This window comes from Archocentrus centrarchus, chromosome 7, assembly GCF_007364275.1.
Source record: "Archocentrus centrarchus isolate MPI-CPG fArcCen1 chromosome 7, fArcCen1, whole genome shotgun sequence".
NCBI lineage: Eukaryota > Metazoa > Chordata > Actinopteri > Cichliformes > Cichlidae > Archocentrus > Archocentrus centrarchus.
The window spans coordinates 29,550,976-29,574,544 of NC_044352.1; the positions used below are offsets into that span (position 1 = coordinate 29,550,976).

Here is a 23,569-nt window from a genome sequence, read left to right on the forward strand (position 1 = left end):
GTGACACCAAAGCTGGTGAGACTCTCCACATTTCATAAATAAAGTTATGATAAAATAGCCAAATCCAGATGACAGCACAATAATCTGTTAGCTCTAACTATTGTACTGTTGCATATTTATTTCAAGTTTGTGTGTGTGTGGGGGTGGGGGGTTGATGTTGGACACATGCATACAGTATTCAAAAGTTCAGGGTAACGGGTCTAAACAGGAAAATGGATGCAGTTGCTCGGGCTCGTTCGCTTTTTGAACATTTCACTATGTTATAGGATTCATTTTAAATGGACACTTAATATCCTGTTACTGACAAAAACACTTTTGCAAATGTAATAATCAAAACCAGAAATTTCTTATTTACAAAGGCATTCAGACTGGTCCCAGAGCAGCTCTGGTGTGTTCATGACTTTGTGCTTTGGCTCTGTCATGCTGAAAGGGAATCTACCCCAGACCATCACACTACCATCACCATGTTTGACTGTCGGTGTGATGTTCTTTTTATGAAATGCAGCGTTACTTTTAAACCACATGTAACGGGATGCAAACCTTTCCCAAAAGGATCAACTTTTGTCTCGTCAGTCCGCAGAATATTTTCCCAAAAGTCTTTTGCATCAACATGTTTTGTTTTTTTTCTGGCAAATGTCAGACAAGCCTTTGTGTCAGCAGTGGTTTTCTCCTTCTTTAGATGTTGTTCTGGGTTCTTTTGTGACCTCTTGGACTAAGTTTAGTCAGCTGGCCACTCCTAAGGTTCACCACTGTTCCGAGTTTTCTCCATTTGTGGATAACGGCTCTCACTGTGGTTCGCTGGAGTCCCAAAGACTTAGAAATGGCTTTGTAACCCTGTCCAGAATGATAGATGTGAATGACTTTGTTTCTCCTCTGTCCCTGAGTTTTCTTTTCTTTCGCTTGTGGCCAAGAAAGCATGCTAGTTTGCTTACTGGAAAATGCAAGCAGGGTGCAGTAGGACATCCTGGTATATTTGACACTCAGTGCTATGTATTTGGACACATTTCTGGCATACTAAATGATAGTTTGTCCATGATGTTTCACTGCCTACACGGAGTATGCTCGGTATAATGCAGAGGATCAGGAATCCAGCAACAGCTGCGTCCTTAAACCTGCCAGGAGAAGTAAGACTGTTGGAAGCGGCAAAAATCGAACTCGTAAACCAAGTAATACAAAATGTGTTTGTCACCAACACCATCTCAGCAAAGACACATACACACAAGCATTTTTGATTTAATTTATTAAGTTGGCATTTTCTATATTACATCTTTCATATACATCAGAAATTAAACAGGGAAAAGAAAATAGTGTTACCATAAACCTCTTTTTAAAACCTCTCTTAAAAAAGAAAATTTGTTATTGACACCATTTACAACTTTCATATACAGGAGAGTGACAGCGGTTTATTTGGATATGGAGATTTCTGGACAATTTAAAAAAAAAAAAAAAAGAACAAAGGAGCAGTTAATATTTACATATCTAGTCAACTATGTTCCCAAGATTTTAATATGTGATCGACCCAGAGCACGATCAAAACACCCTGCATCAGGGGAAACAATCTGAGGCAAAACTGTTAATAGGCAACTATACCAACTTTTCATCGTGATACATTCATTAGACCCTCAGCTTGAATCTGGTGCAGTCCAGAGCATTCATTTTAGCATAAAGCAACCCGCGGTCGATCATCTCTGCTGGCCTCAAGCTGCTAAAAAGCACGCCTGAAGCCTGAGGGTGGAAATAAGGCTACCTGAAGGCTAACGACAGACCATCTCAACATGCGTGTGGAAATGACGAGCCCAGAGAAACCGGGACTGGAACTCACACGTGCTGGGGGTGATCGGGGGGGGGGGGATTGCTTTATCAGACTAACACCACCTGAATCCAACGTCCCTAAGTGGCCACAACTGCCTTTCAGTGTGTAACTAAATAAGAAGCACTCCAAAAATAACAAACCACACCTCAGCACACAACTCTGGATGCCACCTTGATAAAGCATCAGGTTTCTTTGTGTATTCACATTTGTAATTAATACAACAATCTGCTTAAGTCAGCCGTTCTGGGGATCCATAACCAAAAGAAGAGGCAAGAATCATACACAAATACTTTCTCTCTGCAATTATAAGGTTAAAAAAATAATTAAATATGGAGCCAGGGATGAGGTATTATTTAGAAAAAACAAATCATGACACTAAAACTAATAAATTTAGCATTAAAAATAAGGATACTGAGATTAAAGTGGTTTGTTTAAGAAAAGGAAAAAGTTTTTTTGCTACAGTTCAGATTAACGTCATCGCACCACACACTGCTGGCCAAACACACACTGGTGGGAAGGAGCAACAGCACCCGTCGCTTCATCTCCATCTGCATGTTGTTTTCGTTTCAACGGGTCTGATTCATGCACAAGTCACCTCAAAGTGCAGACGCTTATAATCAGATGGTAATTTTGGTACCATAATTGTCAGTCCAATCTGATTAGGTCATCCACTGTAGGCATGAAACAGCCAGTGCTGGCGTCTCTGGTGTGTTGTGGTTGACTGAACCTTGGACTTTAATCTCAGAACATTTCCAAGTTTTTTTTTTTCTCCCCCTTCACCAATTGTCTGTATCATCTCCAAATATGAGTTTTTTTTCTTCTTGTAAATTTACCACTTCAATCTCAGTTTTCCCTCCTGAATTCACCACTTTATCATATTTCCAGCAACAGTAATGCCTCCTACAGCTTTATAATGATCCTTTTTACTTTGAATGTATTTCTACAGTTGATGCATTCGGGCCAAACTGCTGTGCCTGCTAAAAAGATTTGGAGGTAAAATGTTCCTCTAAGTGTAAAAGGGAAGACAGAATTCAACCTTCTTCAATATCCAAAACCTTTATTTTCTCTCATTTTGCTGCAGGGCATTAAAAAGTCTAAACTAAGGCAAGAGCTTGATCAGTCAAATTCAACTGCTACATGTGCACAAAAAGCTACAAACTACTTATTTTCAAGCTGTTACGTAAGCATTCAAAATCTCCATTAGGACTTAAAAGCTGATTTGGTTTGACTTGATTTTGGCATTAAAAAAAAAAAAAAAAAAAAAAAAAAACTTTTGTTTTAATGCTTTTTAAGTTGAATCATGATCAATTTATAACTAAAACAATACCTTCAGGATGATCATTTTTTATCAAGACTACCCCGTGAATTAAAAGAAGAAAAGAGTAAAATGTTTTTAAAGTGGATTCTGAGATGAATAACTTAAAAGGATTCACACAGGATGCTTTAATCCAGTGTTCCCATCCCACATCACAGCGTGCAAACTCTGGCCCTATAAAACTAGGGCCTCTTTAATTTCTCTTCCACTTCTCCCACCACTAAAGAACACTTTTCACAATCATTAAATCGATTCACAGATCAAATACTAAAGAAGCAGGAACACAAAACAGGCATGTCTCCCAAATCTCTCTGGAGCACCAAGATTGTCTGTTAGTAATAGTTTGAAGCACTACGTTTTAGAATTTCACCAAGTTGGTCTGCTCAAGCTAATGTGTTGCTGCTTTTTAAAAAAAAAAAAAAAAAAAGAAGATCCAGTTATAATCAGGATGCAGATCAAAGTGAGTTTGATTCTAAAGCAATAGAATTCAAAAAATTTTTTTTGGTGAAACTTAAGTCAGTTTCAGAAGAAAAGCACACCCTCTCAATCTTGGATTATAATTTAATTTAAAACATTTCCTGCTGGAACCTGTGCCATGTCTGGTCATGAAGTGTTCAGTTTAATCCCTCCCCCTTAACCTGGCATGATCACATGGGTGGGGAGGGAAAAAAACTAAACTAAACAAAAGCAAAGCTGAAGTCTTGTTAAACTGATGTCATAGAGGGTGAGTTCACCATGCATAAAGTGGCACACATTCTGAGAGACAGGAGCAGCTTCTGTGTTTTGGTTTTAAAGATACAAAAATTTCTCAAACCCGTCGGGCGTGCAGAGGCCTGCTGAGACCGTAGTGTGCAGAGCCCATGTCCAAATCCCAACAACATGCAGGCAACAGCCTAGCACATGCTCCCATAGAAGTACTACACATGTGCGTGCATGCATGAGCAAAAACTCCTGCCTATTCTAAAGAGGCTCCCTGATTTGAACACCGGTGGTTTTTATGCCTTCAGACTCCTGCATCCAGCTCCTGGTTCCTTTCACTCCTGTCCAAAGCCCTCCGTTTCCTCGATGGCGAACATCAGCTTCTCCTTCAGCTGCTCGTAGCTCTTGTAGGGTGGCAAGTCCAGTCTGTTGAAGCTGGCAATGTAACAAAACAAAACAAAAAAAAAAAAAAAAAAAAAAAAAAAAAAAAAAGAAGATTTTAGCTTGAAAAGTCATTACTATACATGAGGTGGAGTGTGAGGGGCACCAGGGAGAGCGGGGAAAAAATTGCCTCCCTGCACCCATTATCCGTGATCCATGCTGAGTCATTTCTGTAGTCCTTTGTATGAACTCACCATGTGTGACTTCTGGGAAGCCAGTTCTCTTTTCCCACCTTCTCAATGCAGAACTTTTGAGGACCGTTGCTTCCTACAAGGTGAAGCAAAAGTCACTGTAAGTGTGGTGGTTAAAGAAAGGTGAGATTTAAAAAAAAAAAAAAGATTATAATTTTACAGTTTTCTATCTAACACACTAAAGGCCACAAATGGTTTAAATCTCATACACGAGTAGAAATACACTAAGGTTTGAGTGGTGCTCACATTTCCTCATACTGTATATAGAATTAAATGGCATTTCAAATGGTTATGCCTGTAATATTTACCCATGAGGTCAGTAAAGCCTCCTACTGGCAGGCGACAGGTACCAGTGACAAACTGCAGCAGTCTCATCCTCTTCTCATTGTCCATCTCCTTTACGAGCTGCAGAGGAAAAACCAAAACTCTTAAAGACATTTAAACATTACCAGAAATTTAAATCAAGTATGAGTGAGATCAACAGCACCATCCTAAATAAATAGCTTTTAGTTCAGTGATTTTCTTTTCTTAAACCAGTTATGTTAAAAATCACAAATACAGTTAATATTTGAAGAAGTGTTGCATCAGACTTGAGGTGGTTCTTAGGCAGAACGTTTGTGACTAAGTTACAAATTAGTACCATCACCTATGTGCTGGGGGCTTACTGATTAATGGAAATAAAATCAAAATAGACCACCACACAATAATACAAAGAATCATATATAGTATATATAAGCAGAATGTCCACAATCTGCACTGTAGATCATTTCAGTTTAAAAATAAATAAATAAAAAGGTCACTTCTTTGGCTTCACACTGACCTGCCAGAACCAGACAATCTGTTTACTGCTGCGGGCGTAGTGTCTGTAGATGGTGTTTCTCTGCCAGTCTGCCAGGTCAATCTCCTGCATACCGCACAGCATTACCTGGGAGAGGAAATTTCATTGAGACAAAATGTACACATTTTTCCTTTCTGGAGCAAATACAATGAGTTTTGCTTCAACCACACCTCCAGCTCTTTTGCATCAAAGTACTGCAGGTACTGCTGAGGGAGGACCTCGTTGAAGCCTTCAAAGAAAGCCTGTGTCTGCTCTTCTACTCCTCTGGACAGCCGCCACTCCGCTACCAGCCTGCAGAGGCAAACACACGCTCAACCTAACAAAACTCTTAATATACAGTAAAATGTGGGCTCTCTTTTCATAACCTTAACAAACATGTTGTGCCCGCCCTACATAGAATCTACATAGTAAATGATGATGAACTGATTTAAAACCTAAATAGAAAGTCCTAAAATCCACCTGATGTACTCCTCCTTGTTCTCTTCTGTGACTTGGATGTCTCCTCCTCCTGGTTTCAGCTCATGGGTGGTGATCTCCCCCAGGATATCCTTGTCAACAGAGAAGAACATCTCCAGCCCACACTCCTCGATGTTGTTATCCCTAAAGAGTAACAAAGTGCCTTGCAGCATGACTGTTGCACCAAACAGTATCTATTAATCTGCCTTCCATGTACTTTCCCCACTTTGGAGTTTTCTTCCTTGTCATTTTATGTCACTAGCAGAACACATTCTAGACTTAAAGCTCTAAAAGGCCAACATACAGTATCACCACAGGCAATTTGCTGGAGCTGACAAGAATGAGAAAAACTGACCAAGAGTTTTCCACAGACATATTACACATTACAACATTATTTCTTACTCCTCTCATCCAGCCAAAGAGGTGTCAGTAGGGAGGCATTAGAGCTACTCAGCATCTGATTTTAAGAACATATTCACCAGGATTTCACCAGGAAATTGTTTTGCAGAGTTGTAAAGCTCTAACAGCATGATTAGTATTAGAAGGTAACAAAACTGACTGAAGAACATGGAATCGATAATATAACAAGGCCCATCACCGATGGGGATATCCTCCTGTGATTAATAAAAACAAAATAAATATAGAAGTCAAAATAACATTACAACCCCATTTCATAAAAATTAAAAAACAAAATCCTTCTTCAAAACTCTTCTGCACCAATTTGGAGGCCTTGCCCTAAACTTGTATCCAAGTACTTTTAGTCACCCTTTAGTTAGTAAAGATATAATACATATTCCAGCAAAAATATGTTTTCAATATTAATACTAACTAAATCAAAACAATTTAAAGCATGCTGTAAGAAATTGATATTGTGTGATTATCTTTAACATTTCTACAAATACTTTTTGGTAACCACATCCTAGAACAAACAAAAAATTCCCACGGTACACAAATTAAAGAACGTACATACTGCACTCTTGTACAGGGGTGTATATGACATAATGCCTTTCTATTTATATAATCTCTAACAATAAGCCAGACATAGTGCATACTTACAAGGTATTTACATTATATTATACTCATGTTTGTACAGGAATATTACTACATAATGCACCCAGTCTACATAATCAGCTGATATCAATACATTATGTATAACATCACTATGATCATAAGGCAACCATGTACAAAATATAATGCAACCGCACAATTTACTTTTGAGCAATATTGCTGAGCAGTAGGTACAGCTTTAAGATTGCTCCATGATGCCTCAGAGTCCAAGGCCATGAGTCATCCCTGAACAACATGTTAGAAGTTGGCACCACAGGCTAATCAATACGGCTGCAGCCAAGAACTGATGTTACTATAAATAGATTGGCTCACTGCCAGCTGTTCAGTGACCCAAGTCGGTTGCTAGATATGGGAAATCCCCACTTTCTCCATATATCAATAAATAATGGTCAAGTAGGTATAGCCAATCGCTTCTTTAACTATAGCACAGTGCAGTGATTTCCCACATTTCTCCAAACAAAGTAACATGAGCAGCACATTAAGTAAAATGGTATTCTTCTCTTCATAAATAAAAACCATGATCATGTTGCCAATTGACATCTACAGGTTGGATACATGTTAAGTTGGACACATAGAATCTAATGCAATTGTAAATTATGTCATAAGAAATGGCAACAAGTTGATTTAGAACAAGAACATTTAAGACCACCACATCTCTCAAACTGCTTTCCACACACAGGAGTAACGTGAACTCACTTGATCCACATGAGGGAGTTGTAGAACTCAGGATCGATGGACTCCAGGTCTTTGAGGGCCAGCGGCTTGTTGAGGATGCGCTTGTAAAATGGCAGTGAAAACCCAGTGTCAATGAACTTGCCATGGAAAAGAGCCTGAGGGACACACACACACGTTTTCACTGTTTGAGTTTATTTATTTCCAACCTTGCTATATAATACTTTATTCTACAATTCCTCTTACAACATCTTTCTTGCCATTACTGCATATAATAAAATGACTAACCATGGCAATAAAGCGTCCTATGAACTTGAAATACTTCAGGTGGTCAGGGTTGATGTAGGAGGCTGGGTTGATCTGAAGACAGTAGTTATCTTTACCGGCATATTCAAACAGGCAATACATCGGGTTCAAAACCTCATGGGATAACAGGAAGAACCATTCCCTGTGAGAGAGGAGAGGACATGACAAAAATAAGTATGGAGTGAGAAATGCAGAAAATACATAAAGCAGCCTTTCGTAAGCCAATAATAGTTCAGTTACAAAATATCCAAAATGTTCTTCAGGAGTGAGATGGACGGATCACACTAGTTACAATCAGCACAGAATTACCCTTCTGTAACCTGCACATATGTTTAAAGTGATTTGAACCATTTGCTATAAATATAATGACATCTAACTAACCTGGCAACACCTCCATAGTCAAGACCTTCTTCTCCAGGGAAGATAATCCACAGCCTCCTTCGCAAATCTTGAGCATTGAAACTCATTATCTACAACAGAGGCAATACAACAAACACTGTTGTAGTTCTCAGAATATCAGGAAATCACCAAAACTGCAAATTGCATCTGGAGTCAGTTCATCTTAAGTGATTTAATAAAAAAAAAAAATTAATATAATAAATAAAACCAGTCTTCTTACTTTATACCTTGCACTTATTTTGATAATATACATTAACAAATTCAATGAACTGTGTGGCTTAAGTGAGTTGCTGTACCTGCTGGAAAGAGTCCTCAAACAGGGTTTTTCTGGATACTGTGATCTTGATGTGCTGAGGCATCGCCAGTTGCTGTAGAAGAAAAAAAAATGTCAGAAGCATTTCATTTGCACTGAAGAGCCACTGGTTCACTTTAAAGAAATGCTCACCAGGATTTAAAACAAACAGTACACTCCTACACACACACACAGATTTGACAGCAACAAATTTAGCTGAAATTAACTTAAGGCCATCTAAGATTTCATAGCAAATACATTCCTGGCTAAATAAACTGAACTCCTCTCTGCCCAGGGCTCACTTACACTTGGCCGCAGCTCATGAAATCAAACAATAATGAGGGAAAAATCTTCAGTCTTCAATTATGGATGCTACTTTTTTTTTTTTTTTTTGGTTCTCTGTTAACATTCAGGCACTGTTTCACCAGATATTTATCATCTAATCTGACATGACTCAAATTGGGTATGCCCACACTGGCACAGCCTGGTGCAGATCCATTAAACACAGAAAGATTAAATTAACCTGCTAAGATTACTGCTTTCACATAATGTGAGAGGGCAGGGTGTACGCACAAAATGCCAGGAATCTGCACATTATATTCTAAACAGGTGATTTCTCTCATCAGTTTTTGCTTTGTGGTTAAAAGGATGCCAGACAGTGAAAACAAACAGCTTCAGTTCTTTTGCAATTCCTTATCTGTCCCATATAATTTCCTGATTCTGGTCCCACTCTTCTGGTCTGACTCATTTCTGAAAGAAACTTCCACCTCTCCTTTCCTGTAATGATACCTACCTGGCACCAGAATCTGAAGTACTGTACTTTGGCTTTGAAGTCCCGAACATAAGTGATCTGGGGTCCATTTTCACTGTGCCAAAAAAAAAGAACCAAAGACACAATTAAATTTAATTCTTTAATATCTTTAATACCACTTTAAGATATTTTGATCCCACAGTAAGAGCAAATTAATGTTGCTGCTGCCACTATGTGATGATCCTCCACATAAATTTACTTTCAAATTAAATTTACCTTAGGAAACGATCCAATTACAAAGCTCAACAGTCATTTCAAGGAAACAAACATATGAATTTTCCTTCGTTACTGCCCTTCTCCATTTATATAATCACATTCTTATCACCTGCCACCCAAACTGGTTTTTCCACTTGACTGAAAAAAACAAGCAAACAAACCCAAGTCTTAATTCACGCTCTGTTCAGATGTTAACATCAGGACTGAGAATCCTGTAAGACACTGGGTGACCCATTAGTCATATCAAGCTAATGCGTCACAACTTCTAAAAACAGAGAAGTGACAGTGACACATGACTTAAATCAGCTGAAACAACTACCTGATATGACAAAAGCTACCTGCTGAGGTGCTGCTATCAAACCTGAGAAAAATTAAACAATTTATGTTGATTACAATTTTCAAAGACTACCTTCAAGTGAACATCTTTGTTCCAGTAGCAGCTCATCTGAATGAGTTTGTGCAAAACAGTAGACCTCAGTCTCTTGTACTCTCTGCCTGGAAACTCAAACGCACTCGCTTACTCATCTGTGTGCAGCCAGAATGTGACTGACAGTGAATCCAGGTCACATGTAGCCAATGTACAGTGTATCACAAAAGTGAGTACACCCCTCACATTTCTGCGACACAATGAAAAGTAGTCTGTGTGCAGCTTATATAACAGTGTAATATTATATAACAATGTAATATTATTCATTAATGTCTAAACCAGCGGCAACAAAAGTCAGTACACCCCTAAGAGACTACACCCGTAAATGTCCAAATTGAGCACTGCTTGTCATTTCCCCTCCAAAATGTCATGTGACTCGTTAGTGTTACTAGGTCTCAGGTGTGCACAGGGAGCAGGTGTGTTCAATTTTGTAGTACAGCTCTCACACACTCTCGTACTGGTCACTGAAAGTTTCAACATGGCAAAGAACTCTCTGAGGATCTTAAAAGACGAATTGTTGCTCTACATGAAGACTGTTATATAAGCTGCACACACACTATTTTTCATTGTGTCAAAGTGTCGTCCCATGAAAAGATATACTTCAATATATGCAGACATGTGAGGGGTGTACTCACTTTTGTGATAAACGGTATACCAACCACAAAGGAAAACCCCAAAGATAAACCATTAATTTCTTTTAGCAACCTAATCACACAGCAGCACAGCTTGTTTTTTTTTTTTCTTTAATAGCCTCTTCCATGAAACCAGTTTCTTCTGCATCCTAAACACTCAAATCAACTCTTAAGAGGATCATTATTAAGTTTATAAAGCAAAAATGCTACAAGCGATATAAGTGTTTGCTACATAAGTGTAAAGTACACCAGCAAATTATCAACAAAACACATTAATCTTCAATAGTTGCTGAGTATCTCTTTTAGTTAGCTAACTTGATTGTGCCTTATGTACCTCACAGACGTCTTAAGATTTTGTGGGTGTGAAAAAAAAAAAAAAAAATTAATATAGTGAAAGACGTACAGTGAGGATTTTCCAGTGCGTGGGTCGATGTAGGTGGTGGTTCTCCTGTTGTGGTCAACAAAATAAGGAATACCATCTACAGTGAACCGCATCTCCCAGCCTTCAGGAAGTGGCTTCTCATTCAGCAATCTGAGAAATGACATGAGACCATTTACTGTTAAATGTTCTCAGTAGAGCTGGGAAAAAAATGATATGCAACTATGGTGTATTTACATGTTTATCTGATAATGACAGCAGTGGAATACATTGCTGTGATTATCAGGTCAAACACATGCACTAACCCCTGTGTTCTTGGATCCTCCCACTGCGTTGACCGTGTGGGGTGATGCACGAAATAAACTCTGCCATTGGAGTCTGTTCTCTTCTCTAAGATACAAAGTAAGATAGTTATATTGTCCCACCACAAGTCCGTCTTTACATTACAATGGATCCACACAAAAACCCAGCAATTAAGAATGGCTACCTTTCAATTCATTATTTCATTAGTCTTAATTCATCAGAGGCAGAGGGAGTCTTTTTCATACTACAAATGTGTACTACAGGTTCCAGAAGACAAAATAAATGTCTAAAGCTGCTGTTCAAATGCTAAAATTTTCAGTAATTAACAATGTAAAATTCAACCATTTACTTGGATTTGGCGCACAAGGAAAAAAAAAAAAAATCTGAGTACATCAGCTTCACTTGTGTGAGACGTGTGATGTGCTGCAACTTGTTGAAAGTTAAAAGGGACAACCACACAGGAAGTGATTTGTAGTTGTGTGGTGACCATAGAAGCCAGCGACTTTAAGCAACAGGGAGCGAAATTAACATTGCTGACGTGAAGTAGGCGGGTTAAACTCTGAGGCAGGTGATCGAAGCAACTTCCAATGAGAGTGCAGGATAATAATGATATGACGAGGTAGCAAATACATTGGAGGGTTCATCTCAGCAACCGTAGCCTGGAATGTCCACTAATGACCAACCACCAGCAACAAAGCACTGTGCAACAAACAAATCGCTTCCCGTGCGGATGCTTCATAACAGTTGCAGTTAACACTGAAAAGCCATCATAATCTTACCCCATCCATGTGGTAGAGGCCCAAGAGGATCAAACTCCTTATTCTGAGTGGCTGCAGCCTGGTCTTGTAGCTACACAGCAGATGGTGATAATTAATATGAAGCCAAAAGAGTAAGAGGAACATGTAAACTGTTATCTGTAATATAACAGACAAGTCGAGCTTTGTGTTTAACATATTAGAGCAGGAGGACAGCACAGCACAAAAGTAACATCTTAAAACCAATTTGCCACTTTTGTCACATCACAGAAATATAGCAATATAAACCGAACTTCAAGCTATATTTGGTAAAGTACTTATGGGTATATTCTGTATAAAAAGGCTTCAAGAAAAGAAAGATATCTAGTTTTTTCCCCCCAACTTGCAGCCTTCAATCAGTCTTTAAAAACAGAATTCCTGATCCTTTTGACTTTGTTTCACAAAACTCAATCAGGTATATTCAAGGAGATGACACACACCTGTAGTCACCGTGTTCCAGCTTATTAACATACAAGTCAACACATAGCATCACATGATAAAGAGGATGTCTCACCCCAAATATAAACCTCTGGTTGAACTGCTGCATGGCGCCCTGCAGCTGGCTGCGCTGGTGCTGCCATTGCTCATAGTTACGCACTGTCTCCACAGTGGGGCGCTGCCATGTGGTTGTTCGTGTGATGTGATCAACAAAGTAGACCCGCCCCATCTGGTCAACACGACGCTCCCATCTAAAAGCATAGTGGCAAAAAAAAAAAAAAAAAGGAAAAGGAGCACTTTAATGACAAAAAGAAAAATCATACACTTTTTCTAGCTAAGAGCGCATGACAAGATGGACAACAAGAACATTAACCACTATCTAGTATTTTCATAATCTAATAATACAGTTAAGTGTCTGATATCGAAGAGAAAGAGCTTTTCTTTACCCAGGGGGCAATGGTTCAGGCCGTTCCCACGTCGTTTTCTTTTCCACGTGATCAACATAATACAACCTGCCATTCTGATCCACTCTCTGCTCCCATCTAGATAAAAACAACAAGCCTTTTATATTACGTATAGATTTATAACAGCTATTGCTGCATGAGTCATCCTACCAGTAAAGCAGCTAAAAGCCAGAGAGGGTCACAATGATGTCACAGTGACAACACTAGCACACAGAGCTCAGAAGGGATATTTAAGGAATTACAGCCTGAGTGAAGCCAAAAAGAGAGAGAACAAGAAACAGACAGTGATCATGGAGCGTGCTTGCCATGACTGCATTTATGTAAATGTGAGAAGGTCACCTTGTTCAGACACACCTGCTTTGCACTCTGCAAACAGGTCACGTCACCCTCTTTTTTTTTTTTTTTTAAGTAATGAAATGCTGCAAGACTAAAAGCTGCTTTCTGCTCTCACATTTATCGCTCATGTCTGCATACCATTAGCTTTTTGTTTGGTTTTTTTTATATTTACAATATTTAACATGCACAGCCTTTCATTTATCACCTCAGGAATTAATAACCTTGCCTTATTAAAGGTATTTTTGTTGTGCCGAGTGCTAAGCGACAGCCCCATTTCTTTATTTCTTCTTGGTGATTTTGCTTTTTTTTTTTTTCTCCCCTGTATGTTTCTATTGATGAAGCTTAAACTCTGTTTTTGTTCCATTCCTTGGTCTATTTATAATACAATGCAGAGTGAGACACATAATCAGCAGTTTGGCTTGAGCACTACAACACTATTATTGCTTAGCATGGTTTTAGGAGATTAGATAATTGTTTCCATTCTTTCATGATTAATGAAATGCTAAAATTACTTTTCTTTAAAAAAAAAACAAAAAAAAAAAAAACAACCTTCCTCAGTTGTTCTGCAAGGATTAGAAAATGAGCACTAACCCAGGAGGCAAGGGTCCCGTGCTGACTGCAGGGACTCTGGGAGTGACAGCAGGGGTGGCGGTTGGCTGTCTGGTCGCTGCAGCTCCAGAACTGGAAGCCGATGTGGAGTTCCTGTCTGAGTTTGATGGTGGACTTGAGTCTGGGGCTGATGAGGGTCCCGAGGCTGGTGTTCGCACCGGTGTATCAGAACCTGACTGCCCGTCGCTGCCGTTTGCTGCAGCAGAACCATTGCTGGAAGATGCTGAGTAAAGACAATGGAGGATCCTCATTTTAGGCATGGCCAGTTTCAAATAATGAGGTCAGTATATGTACATAAGCTCAGGCTTTAGACTGCTCTAAACACTAAATTTCCTTAAAATATTCACCTTAGGTACACAGATCTGACTGTGATAACTGCTGTTCAAATCTTTTTGCAGCCAATCAGAATAAAGTTGTCTAAAGAAGGGGGAGGGGTGTTACAATGGCTTATTTCAGAAAGTGAATGAACTGCATAGTTAAAACAAGGCCCACTGTAGGTAAATAAAGATTATTTTGAACTGTGAATCATGCAGGCCTATTTTAGTGGAGTCTAAGAACAAAAATGGAGGTAAAAATGAGTTTAACAGGTCTCCTTTAAGGTGGGTTGGCTGGAAAAAAAAAACTCTCTTAAAGCTATTTGTGCATCTCTCTGTGTTGCCTTGCATGAAAACAATTCATATTAAAAAGGAAACTGGTTGTACAAACATATCCAGAGTAAGTTGTGTTTTGTCACAATCACAGATTTACTGCCCGGGTAAAGATCTGACACTGGTATGATGGTACGCAGTGAGTATTTAAAAAAAGAAGAGCATCTGATCTTTGTTTTCCTTTAGTTCATAGTTTAAGTGTCTGCAGAAGATTAGAATAATTTTCATTCATTAAATTTCTTACCTGGTGAGGAGGTGGGTCTGCGTGGGGTTGGAGGTGGCGGTCTAGAGGGCCTAGGTGGCCGAACAGGCCTCAGCCCTGTTGAAGATACCGAGGGAGACCCTGTGCTGTTCTCTGACCTCTGGACACTGGGGGAGGACCTGTGCTCTACATTATCCACAGCTGGAGAGCTGTCTCGACTATGTCTGTGAGGAGGGAGGGTGGACAAAGATTTTCAAAAAAAGCAGGGAAGAAAAAAAGAAATTAGAAGAAACTAGAAATGTGACACTGGTAGAACTCGACTGAAGACAGGAACATTTACTGTACCTTATGGTATGATCCCCATTTGGCTGCGACTCCCCGTTTGATGTACCTGAAGTAAAAGCACACAACAGAAATGAGTCAAAATAAGATATCCCATTAACATGCAACATAATCAGTCAAACAAAAACTCTATCTTATGTGTCTGTACTGTTGATATGACTATAAACTAGTACTTTGAAGAAAAAAAAAATGTTCAGGCGCTGTTTTCCAATTTGTATATACAAATGTAGTAAAATAAAACTAAAAACATTTTTTTTTATTGAAATGACACTCAAAGGCTTGGCATGCTTCTAATGCAAAGTTCTCTCATTGCTCTTCTGTGACTCACTATGTTGGTCAGCTTCTGCTTTGGCGAACATCTCAGGATCAACAGCCATGCCGTCTAGGCAGACAGACAGGTCCCCCACCACATCTGACTGGTCCCTGTCTGCACACAGTTGTAAGGTCTGCACCACCTCAAAAACTACATTAAAAAAAAAAAAAAACACACACTATGGTCAGTGCAACAATAGCATCAGAAATATACATATGCCATTAATGATGCCAGCAAACCTTGAGTCAAACAGTGGTATGATGCCTTTTAAATTAAACCCACAATACATAGTAGCATTTTATACTGCACTCACATTAAGAAATAACTTAGTGATAGCACAATACAAGTATTTTACTTGGCTCGCTGCAATGCGATTAAACTATAAATTATAGCAAATTATCTAAATTAACGAGAGTGGGAAAAAGACTTTAGCAGATTGTTTTCATGTTATTGTTATGGCTAAATGTTCTTTGTGCAATAATCAAAGGGTTCATTTTTGACAAAAAAAAACAAACAAAAACAAATAAAACCCACTGCACATTCAAACTTAATTCAAAGATAATTATGCACACTAAGCCATAGCTCAGTGTGCATTTATCTGCACTGATATGGAACATCAGTCAGCTCTGGACATGTGATTTGCACCCATTGCTCCCTGTCATTAGCACTGCTCTGCTGGATGGGATCCATGCATAAAAAATGACCAAGTAGTTGTCTGAATGGGGTCTTTATGAGGGGGGGAGGGGGTGGGGGGCAAAACAGAGATAAACAGAAGAAAAATGTGCCAGAACACAAGCGGATTACAAAGATTTCAAATGGAACACCCCACTGATTGTTTTTTTTTAAACTGGGTGTAAGTAAGATTAGCCACATGTGTAAGCGCTTTATTTTAAAAAGGAGGCCTTGACAATTTCAAAGAGATCAACTAAAATAATTATGTTTTGTGCTGTAGTGCATCTGTTTAAATCAGCACTAATGCAGATAGATGCCAGATAAATCTCTGCCAAAAACTTTGGTGGGCAAGAAGTGATGCAGTTTATGACTTGTATATGAATCTTCTGTCAGTGCACAGACTGAGCTGTTAGGGAGGACGAGTAAATTCTGATTTATACCTTGTGTGATATGCTTGAGTAAATCTTGTTTCCTCACTGACAAGCTGCTGTATATGATAAACATGCAGGTTGAGAGTTTCACTTTCTTTGTGATCAGATGCCTGCAGACCGTAATCTGTCTGTGATTAAGTGTCCAAAAAACACCACTCTGGCTCTGAGCCACACAAGGCCGAGCATCAATTCACAGAGTGATAACACACAGATTTTACAAATCTGACATGCCAATATGCTTTTGTAAGCAGACGACCTCCACACAGCCTCCAGCTCTTCTAGGGATATGCCAAGGTAGTCCCCAGCCTGCCAAGAGACAATCTCCCAGCGTGTCCTGGGTCTGCCCCAGGTTTCCTTTCAGTCAGACTTGTCCAAACACACACCTTACCTAGGAGGCATCTTAGTGAGCTACTCCCAAATAACCAGATTCCTTACTCTATCTTTAAGGCAAAGCCCAGGCATCCAATGAAGGAAGCTTATTTCTGCTTGTTTCCACAATCTTATTCATTCACCAACAACAACAGGTGCAGTTCAACAGCTGCTTGTGTCTCATATACTCACTTTTCATATCATTAGACTTGAGTGTTTCACTGACATCCAGGGTGGCCATGCCCAGCAACACATCTGACTTCAGGGTCTGGTGGCTCCACACACGAAACACTAGTTTGCTGAATGGCGTTACAATCCTGTGGAAACAAACAGTACAGTTAGAAATTGTACCTTTGGATGAAAGTTTTAAAGAAACCAAAAAGAAAACCTGGCTCTTTTCCCTGGAAGAGCTGGCAAAGGAAAGCCCTCATGGCCGTGTTACCAAGACTTGACTGACATTTCAACAACCAAGTTGACAGATTAATATGTGCTGAGTGTTTTTACCTCACCTACTGATAAGTGGAGTGAGGTTTTGTTTGCAGTTGCGTTGGTCGGTCTGTCTGTCAGCAGGATAACTCGGAAAAACATGAATAGATTTCTATGAAAATTTATGGAGTTGTTGGGGGGGGGTGGTACAAAAAACAATTGTTTAAATTTTGCATCCGGATCATGACCTGGATCCCAGATTGCGTGAAAGGATTCTTTAACATTGTGAGATAGGGACAATATTCACATATTTGCATCCAACCTTATGAGGATAAGTCAGAATCCTCTGAAAAAAAATTAGGGTGCAAAATGACCACATAGCAAAGTTTGTTCATGATCGAACGTTTCTGGAACTAATGATCCAGAATGCTGAAAATTATAGAGTCAAAAACTAATTCACTCCTGTAGAGTAAGAAATAAAATCAGTGGCATGCAACTAATGGCAAAATATAGCTGAAACTGATGGAGTATGACAACACTGGGTGGTATCTACTGCAGTGGTAGGATTGGCACAGAAAATTTTGTTTGGTGAGGTATGCGCTCTACTGTGTGCCCTTCTAGTTTATAGATTGTATCAACCAGATGCATGCAGACTTTCTGTTGTCTAGAAGTCTTTGGGAAAGCTAGCCAATCAAGTTAACACCATTTTTTTGAGAGTTTTAAAACCTTTTACAGCTCCCATCTGATGTGTGTGCCATTTACAAGTATAATTCCCAATAATAAGTGTAACAAGAATGTGATATTTCCTACATATGTAATCACTTAATCAATTAATATCAATAATTCTAGCATTACAACCCATTCGACAAAGTTTTTAGCTAGCCAAAAGACAGAGCCACTGTGTCTGTATGAGCAGCAAAAAAAAAAAAAAAAAAAATCTTTGTGTCGTCATGAAAGCAAACCATCGACAATGAGGTTCAGAAGCTATTCAGGGACAGTGAGTGCCTATAATCATGACTATGACAGTTGTTTAGCTGACTCCCTGAAGAGAGGCAGTGGATACATGGATTGGGTCTGGTTACAGCCCATAGTAAACACTTGTTATATAATAACGCTTCCCCTGTTGGTCTAAAAGAAACTTTAGGAGAGCGCTATATTAAGGTCACTTTGAACAGCAGGCGACACTGGATAGGCTAAAATAAGAGGACATCAAATGCGTGAATATTTTGAACTGCAGGAAGCCAACTGGTGTGAGTGCACGAAATGTGAAGTGTATGTTTAGAAACAGGATTCCTGTAAATGCACCGGACACTTTCCTCACTGTGCGGGATTCGACCTGCTTGTGGAGACAAATTTCTAACACAGAGATTCTTTGCCTGCATTTAAAAAAAAAAAAAAAATTCTTTAAACTGTTCACACCCCATTACCCTGAACTCCCTGGAAACTAAGAGCTGGTGACTCATCCCTGAAACCCCCCCCCCCAAAACAAAAAATCTTAAAAGAGATTATATGCTGTGCCAGTAATTTTATACAGTTCCAGTGGAATTCTATTTTTGTATTCTCATGTGAGAAGCTGGACAGTTTGCTGGGGAAATTATGATGTGTCATGCCAAATACTACGGTCAGCAGTAATTGTGCATGATACACTTCTTCCTTATAGCCAAAACCCAAATTACCACACTGTTTTCATTCATCACTTAATACAAACTCTGGGGATTATAACCATTAAATGAGCTGTAAAAATGTTTGAACAATGAAATGGTCCTCTCTCACTGAGGACCACAGGCACTGATTACTGTGTGCTCTCTTTTGTGTGTGTGTGTATTTTTTTAAGTTACAAACTACCACCAATTTATTGATGCTAAACCTGCAGTTTTTCCTCAACGTACTTCAATATTTCTCACTGCACGGAGATGCCTGGAGAATCTAAAGTGAGCCCGTGATGCATTTGCATTTGGATGTTTGGTCAAACATGGTCAAAGTTTAAAATAATGAGGTCAGTGTATGTACAAGTAATCCTGGTGATTTAAAACTTCCAATTTTAGACAGGTCTATGATTTCAAAGACAGGGGATGTCTTTGATATGATCATCTCACAGGACAGCAGCTCCATCCACCTGCTGACAAGTTGTTTTGGACAGCGGAGAAAAACCCAGCATTTTGAGTTTATCAAAGTACCAGACTGATTATTATTCATTGTAATATCTTAATTACCAATCTATGGTATCTCTCAAATATGAGTAAAGTGGCTAGTAGATATTTTAATTGCACATGTAAACAGTAGAATTAATTCTGTGTCCTTTGCCAAAAATTCAAACATTTGCAAATTAAATACAATTTTTATTTAAACAGATCTAGCTGGAGTAAAACACCTATGAGTAGTAAAATAGGAGTATGCGTCTGATCAACATGAACAAATGTCATATGCGTCTCGTAATCCTGGCATGACTGACTCACACAGTGAGCGGCTGCTTCCATTTGGGGCTGTGAGTGTTGGTGCATTTCTCTGTTTTCTTGGACTGGCCGTCGACGGTCACTTCCACATAGGGACTGGGTCCAAACCAGTTTTTCTTGTTTTCTTTCAGTTTTGCTGATAGCACTAAATGGGTAGAAAAGACAGTCAGATGCTGGGAGTCCAAAATAAAAACAAACAAAAAACCAAAACAATTAATTTAGGAAAAATAAAATAGTATGAATAAGTGTACAATTTTAAAATAAAAGCTCAAGAAAAACAAGGAAAGAAGACTGCAATAAAACCACGATTATATAACTTAAGCTTTAAATTGCGTGTTTTTTTAAAGATGGGTAGTTAAGAAGTGCAGCTCAATACAAGAAATATTCATTTTTAGTAATTTACAATGTAATACACAGAACGAAAGCAAGGGCCAGGTCATTTTTGGGTATTACAGCATAAAGAATAGATTGCAAAACTGAAATAGCAATCTGAATTAATCATCTGAATTCTCAGAAATAAAATAAGTGAACCTGACTTTTACTTTAACCTCTATCTTTTCTCATACAGACTGAACACTCACCAATGATTTGCAGCTGTGCCCTAATAGGGTATCCATTGGAAGTGCCTGACTTGGTGGCTCCACTGGCCATGACATAGGGCTGGGATAAAGGCCTGTAGACAATGCATCAAAAAGCTTTGTGACAATCATTTAGATTTCAAAGATCACTGACATCTCATACGCTCTGATCTCATCTGTATGCTGAAAATGTGCAGCATACAGATGAAATCATTTAGATCAAGTATATTTAGCTCACAATGTGAGCTGAATTCATTTCTGACAATTCACAAGCTAAAAAGATAATAAAAATGGGAAAATAATATCAGAGATTTAAACAATTTTCCATTAAATACTAGAGTCATAGTGCAATTGTATTTCTTCTGAAATACTCTTACAATGTACAATGGTCTCCACTTCCTTAAAATACCACGCAATGTTTATTATTCACACAATCACAATCACACAGACAGACACACACACACTCCTCGTCACAGACCAGCGGCGGCAGAGCTGGGAAACAAACCACTAAACCTTCGATTAATGGGCAACTGGCTCTAATACCTAAGCCACAGCAGTCGCTGTAAAATGCTGTGAGATGACATTTATTGCAACTAAAACTGAATTAATATCAATTTAATTTGCTGCAGTTCAGCAGTCAAAAGCATAGCAGTCACTCTGAGAACCTTGCAAGATGAATAAGCACATCAAGCTCAATACATGCCCTACCGCTGACATGAAAGGAACATAACTGTGGGTTCTAAATTACTTCTAATGCACTCCCAACATTTGCATTTTTTTTGCCTACATTCCTGACATTTTACAGTGCAAATGCTTTCACTGGTTTTTGCATGAGGCAAGCAGTTGTTACCTGACCATCTTTGCATTACAGGAAAAACACTAAATCATTTTTTTGTATAAACCAGGTCAACTCGGCTCACTGTCCCTCAGTAATAACCCACCTAGCATATCAGTAATACGCTAGGTGGGTTATTACATATTACATATGAGTAATATGCTAGGTAGTAATTTTTTCCTTTAGACAGAAACTTCTACCAAAATAATGTCATCATCTGGAGTGTGAGTTGTAAATAATGGAAAGTTTACACTCATAAACTCCATTTCCTCCCAGGAATCCATCCTTAACACTAAACAGTATTATCACCTGTAAACATTATGCAATAACAGAACAGACTGACTAAACTAAAAATGAAAAGAATATCAATTCAAACAAGACTAGCACTCTCCTAAATGCTGTGCCATCATGGAAGGTCACAAAAGGAGACAAAAGCAAGGTCTGCAGTCTGTGGACACCTGTACGGCAGCTGTGAAAATAAGTCTTACGGGTCTAACACAATGTGATGTTTGCCACCAGTCTTCAGTTTAACATCAACATTTTTTCATATAATCCATGAAAGCCATTATGTAAAGCTCATTCAAAGAAACACTGACAACATCAATAATTGGTTTTGGTGATACAGTTACCAGCATCAATTATAATGTTTGCTTATAAGTATGTCAACAGATATGAACTCTGAAAGCTCTGAAGCAGATCCTGTGATCTTTTCTTGATTCTGGTTACCTCAGCGTGTCACTGAATAATGCATACTCCTCAGCTCTATCTCATCCAGCAGACTATGCACACGGCAGAGCAGGAGAAAGTGAGGAGCACCTGGGTAAACCTTAACTCTTGCTACTGCTTTGGTCTCAGTCAATAATTAATTATAATTGCTGACTTTGCATTCTTGTAAGTAGGCTGAATGTGTATTGTACAGGAGTGTATTTTCTGAATATTGACTTGGATATTTTATTTTCTTAAAACCAGCTAAATAACATCTCCCACCTTTCAGCAAAGTGCATCTGCCCGCTAGAGTTCTGATGTGCAGATGAACCACCTACTTTGAACAGGATCACCCAGACCTCTCTTACAGTCGCATGAGAGAGGTTTTTCATCACTGTTTTCTCACGTACATACATTGTTTACACCATGACTAAGAGGGAAAAACAATGCAGCATAAAACATAAAAACATGCCTTCCCAATGACCAACTCAAGATCTTTGTAAGACAAAGGGACAAACAGGTTTTTCTATGACGCTTCAAGTACACAATATTCTCCGAAACTTTGTCATAAAAGTCAGACGTAAAAATGACTGAGGGCACAACATAACGCAGCCGACATTCCAGCATTACCCTCCGAGACAAAACTATGCAGTCAGGACAGCTGCTAATGGAGGACACCTGGGAGCAGGACGTTTGACAGATATAGTCAGGTTCCCGAAGTGTCAACCAGCCTGCTTATACCTGCAATAATATTTCTTTTAACCACTTCACTGACACGAACCCATTTATAATAATATAAATTCCTATTAAGTGGCTTGAATGCGTCACACGTCGTATTGAGAAATGGCTCCAAACGTCTCAGCGTAACAATTTTAATCAAACTACTCAAGTATCAAATCGAGCGTGGCGCACTTCCCTCCGCAAATGACAACACTTATCTAAGAAGAAACGACTCCATGTCCCCACACATACCGTGTCTTGGATGCTAAGCTAATAAACGTTCGTAAGATTACATAATTTAATCCAACTAGGAATAGATAACGAGCTAACGCTAATTCAGTTAGCCGCAGAAAGAAGAACAATATGTCCTAGTGGCCAAAGACAAATGCCATGACGCTGACCACTTTAGTTATATTCGCTGCTGCGGTTTTTTTTAACTAGAGTTGCTGAGTACGTGTTGAATGTCAGCTGGCCACCAGAACTGAAAGCCTGCTGCCATCCCAGCCCTGGCTAATTGCTAGCCTGCTAGCTTGTGTCATCATCATGGCTGGCTGGAAATCCCAAAGTCCAGCGGCTGTGGAAACAAACATATATCCCCGACGAGAGCTTCAGTTAAGTGGCTTCCGTAACTTACCGGCGTCCGAGCGGGGAGCGGTGAAACTAATGCGCTGTACCTGGAGTGTCCTCCCAGCCCTCGCTCAGCAGGATGTTTGGGTTTCAGTTGGGGTTTCACTTCAAGGAAGAAGAAACTTCCACCATCTTCGTAAGCTTGAGTCACGTGACCGAAACAAGGTGGAGCGCGCACGCTGAACCCTCTTTGTGCTGTGATTGGTCCAGAGTTGGAGAGTGACGACCCAATGGACGGTCAGTAAACATGATGATGAATTTAAAGTATTTGCAGTCTTATGCTACTCATAAACCTTACATTAAACCCAGTTTTTAATGCCATGTGCAGCATTTTTTTCTGATATTGAATA

The 23,569-nt window shown here is 39.1% G+C and overlaps 1 protein-coding gene across 1 annotated transcript; it reads right to left on the reverse strand.

Annotated features, from left to right (window-relative positions):
* Positions 1-1,232: 1,232 nt before the first annotated feature.
* itchb (itchy E3 ubiquitin protein ligase b) lies at positions 1,233-23,364 on the reverse strand. The gene is made up of 24 exons (XM_030733377.1): positions 23,227-23,364; positions 20,336-20,427; positions 19,758-19,899; positions 17,068-17,192; positions 15,419-15,553; positions 15,094-15,139; positions 14,791-14,972; positions 13,882-14,122; positions 12,937-13,032; positions 12,567-12,741; positions 12,038-12,107; positions 11,261-11,345; positions 10,980-11,108; positions 9,284-9,356; positions 8,495-8,566; positions 8,181-8,269; positions 7,782-7,941; positions 7,518-7,651; positions 5,757-5,897; positions 5,468-5,588; positions 5,280-5,384; positions 4,768-4,864; positions 4,463-4,535; positions 1,233-4,262 (listed from the first exon to the last, which is right to left on the reverse strand). The coding sequence occupies exons 2-24, from the start codon at positions 20,403-20,405 to the stop codon at positions 4,163-4,165; spliced, it is 2,661 nt and encodes an 886-aa protein (XP_030589237.1). The 5' UTR covers positions 20,406-20,427; positions 23,227-23,364; the 3' UTR covers positions 1,233-4,162.
* Between the last annotated feature and the right edge of the window lie 205 nt (positions 23,365-23,569).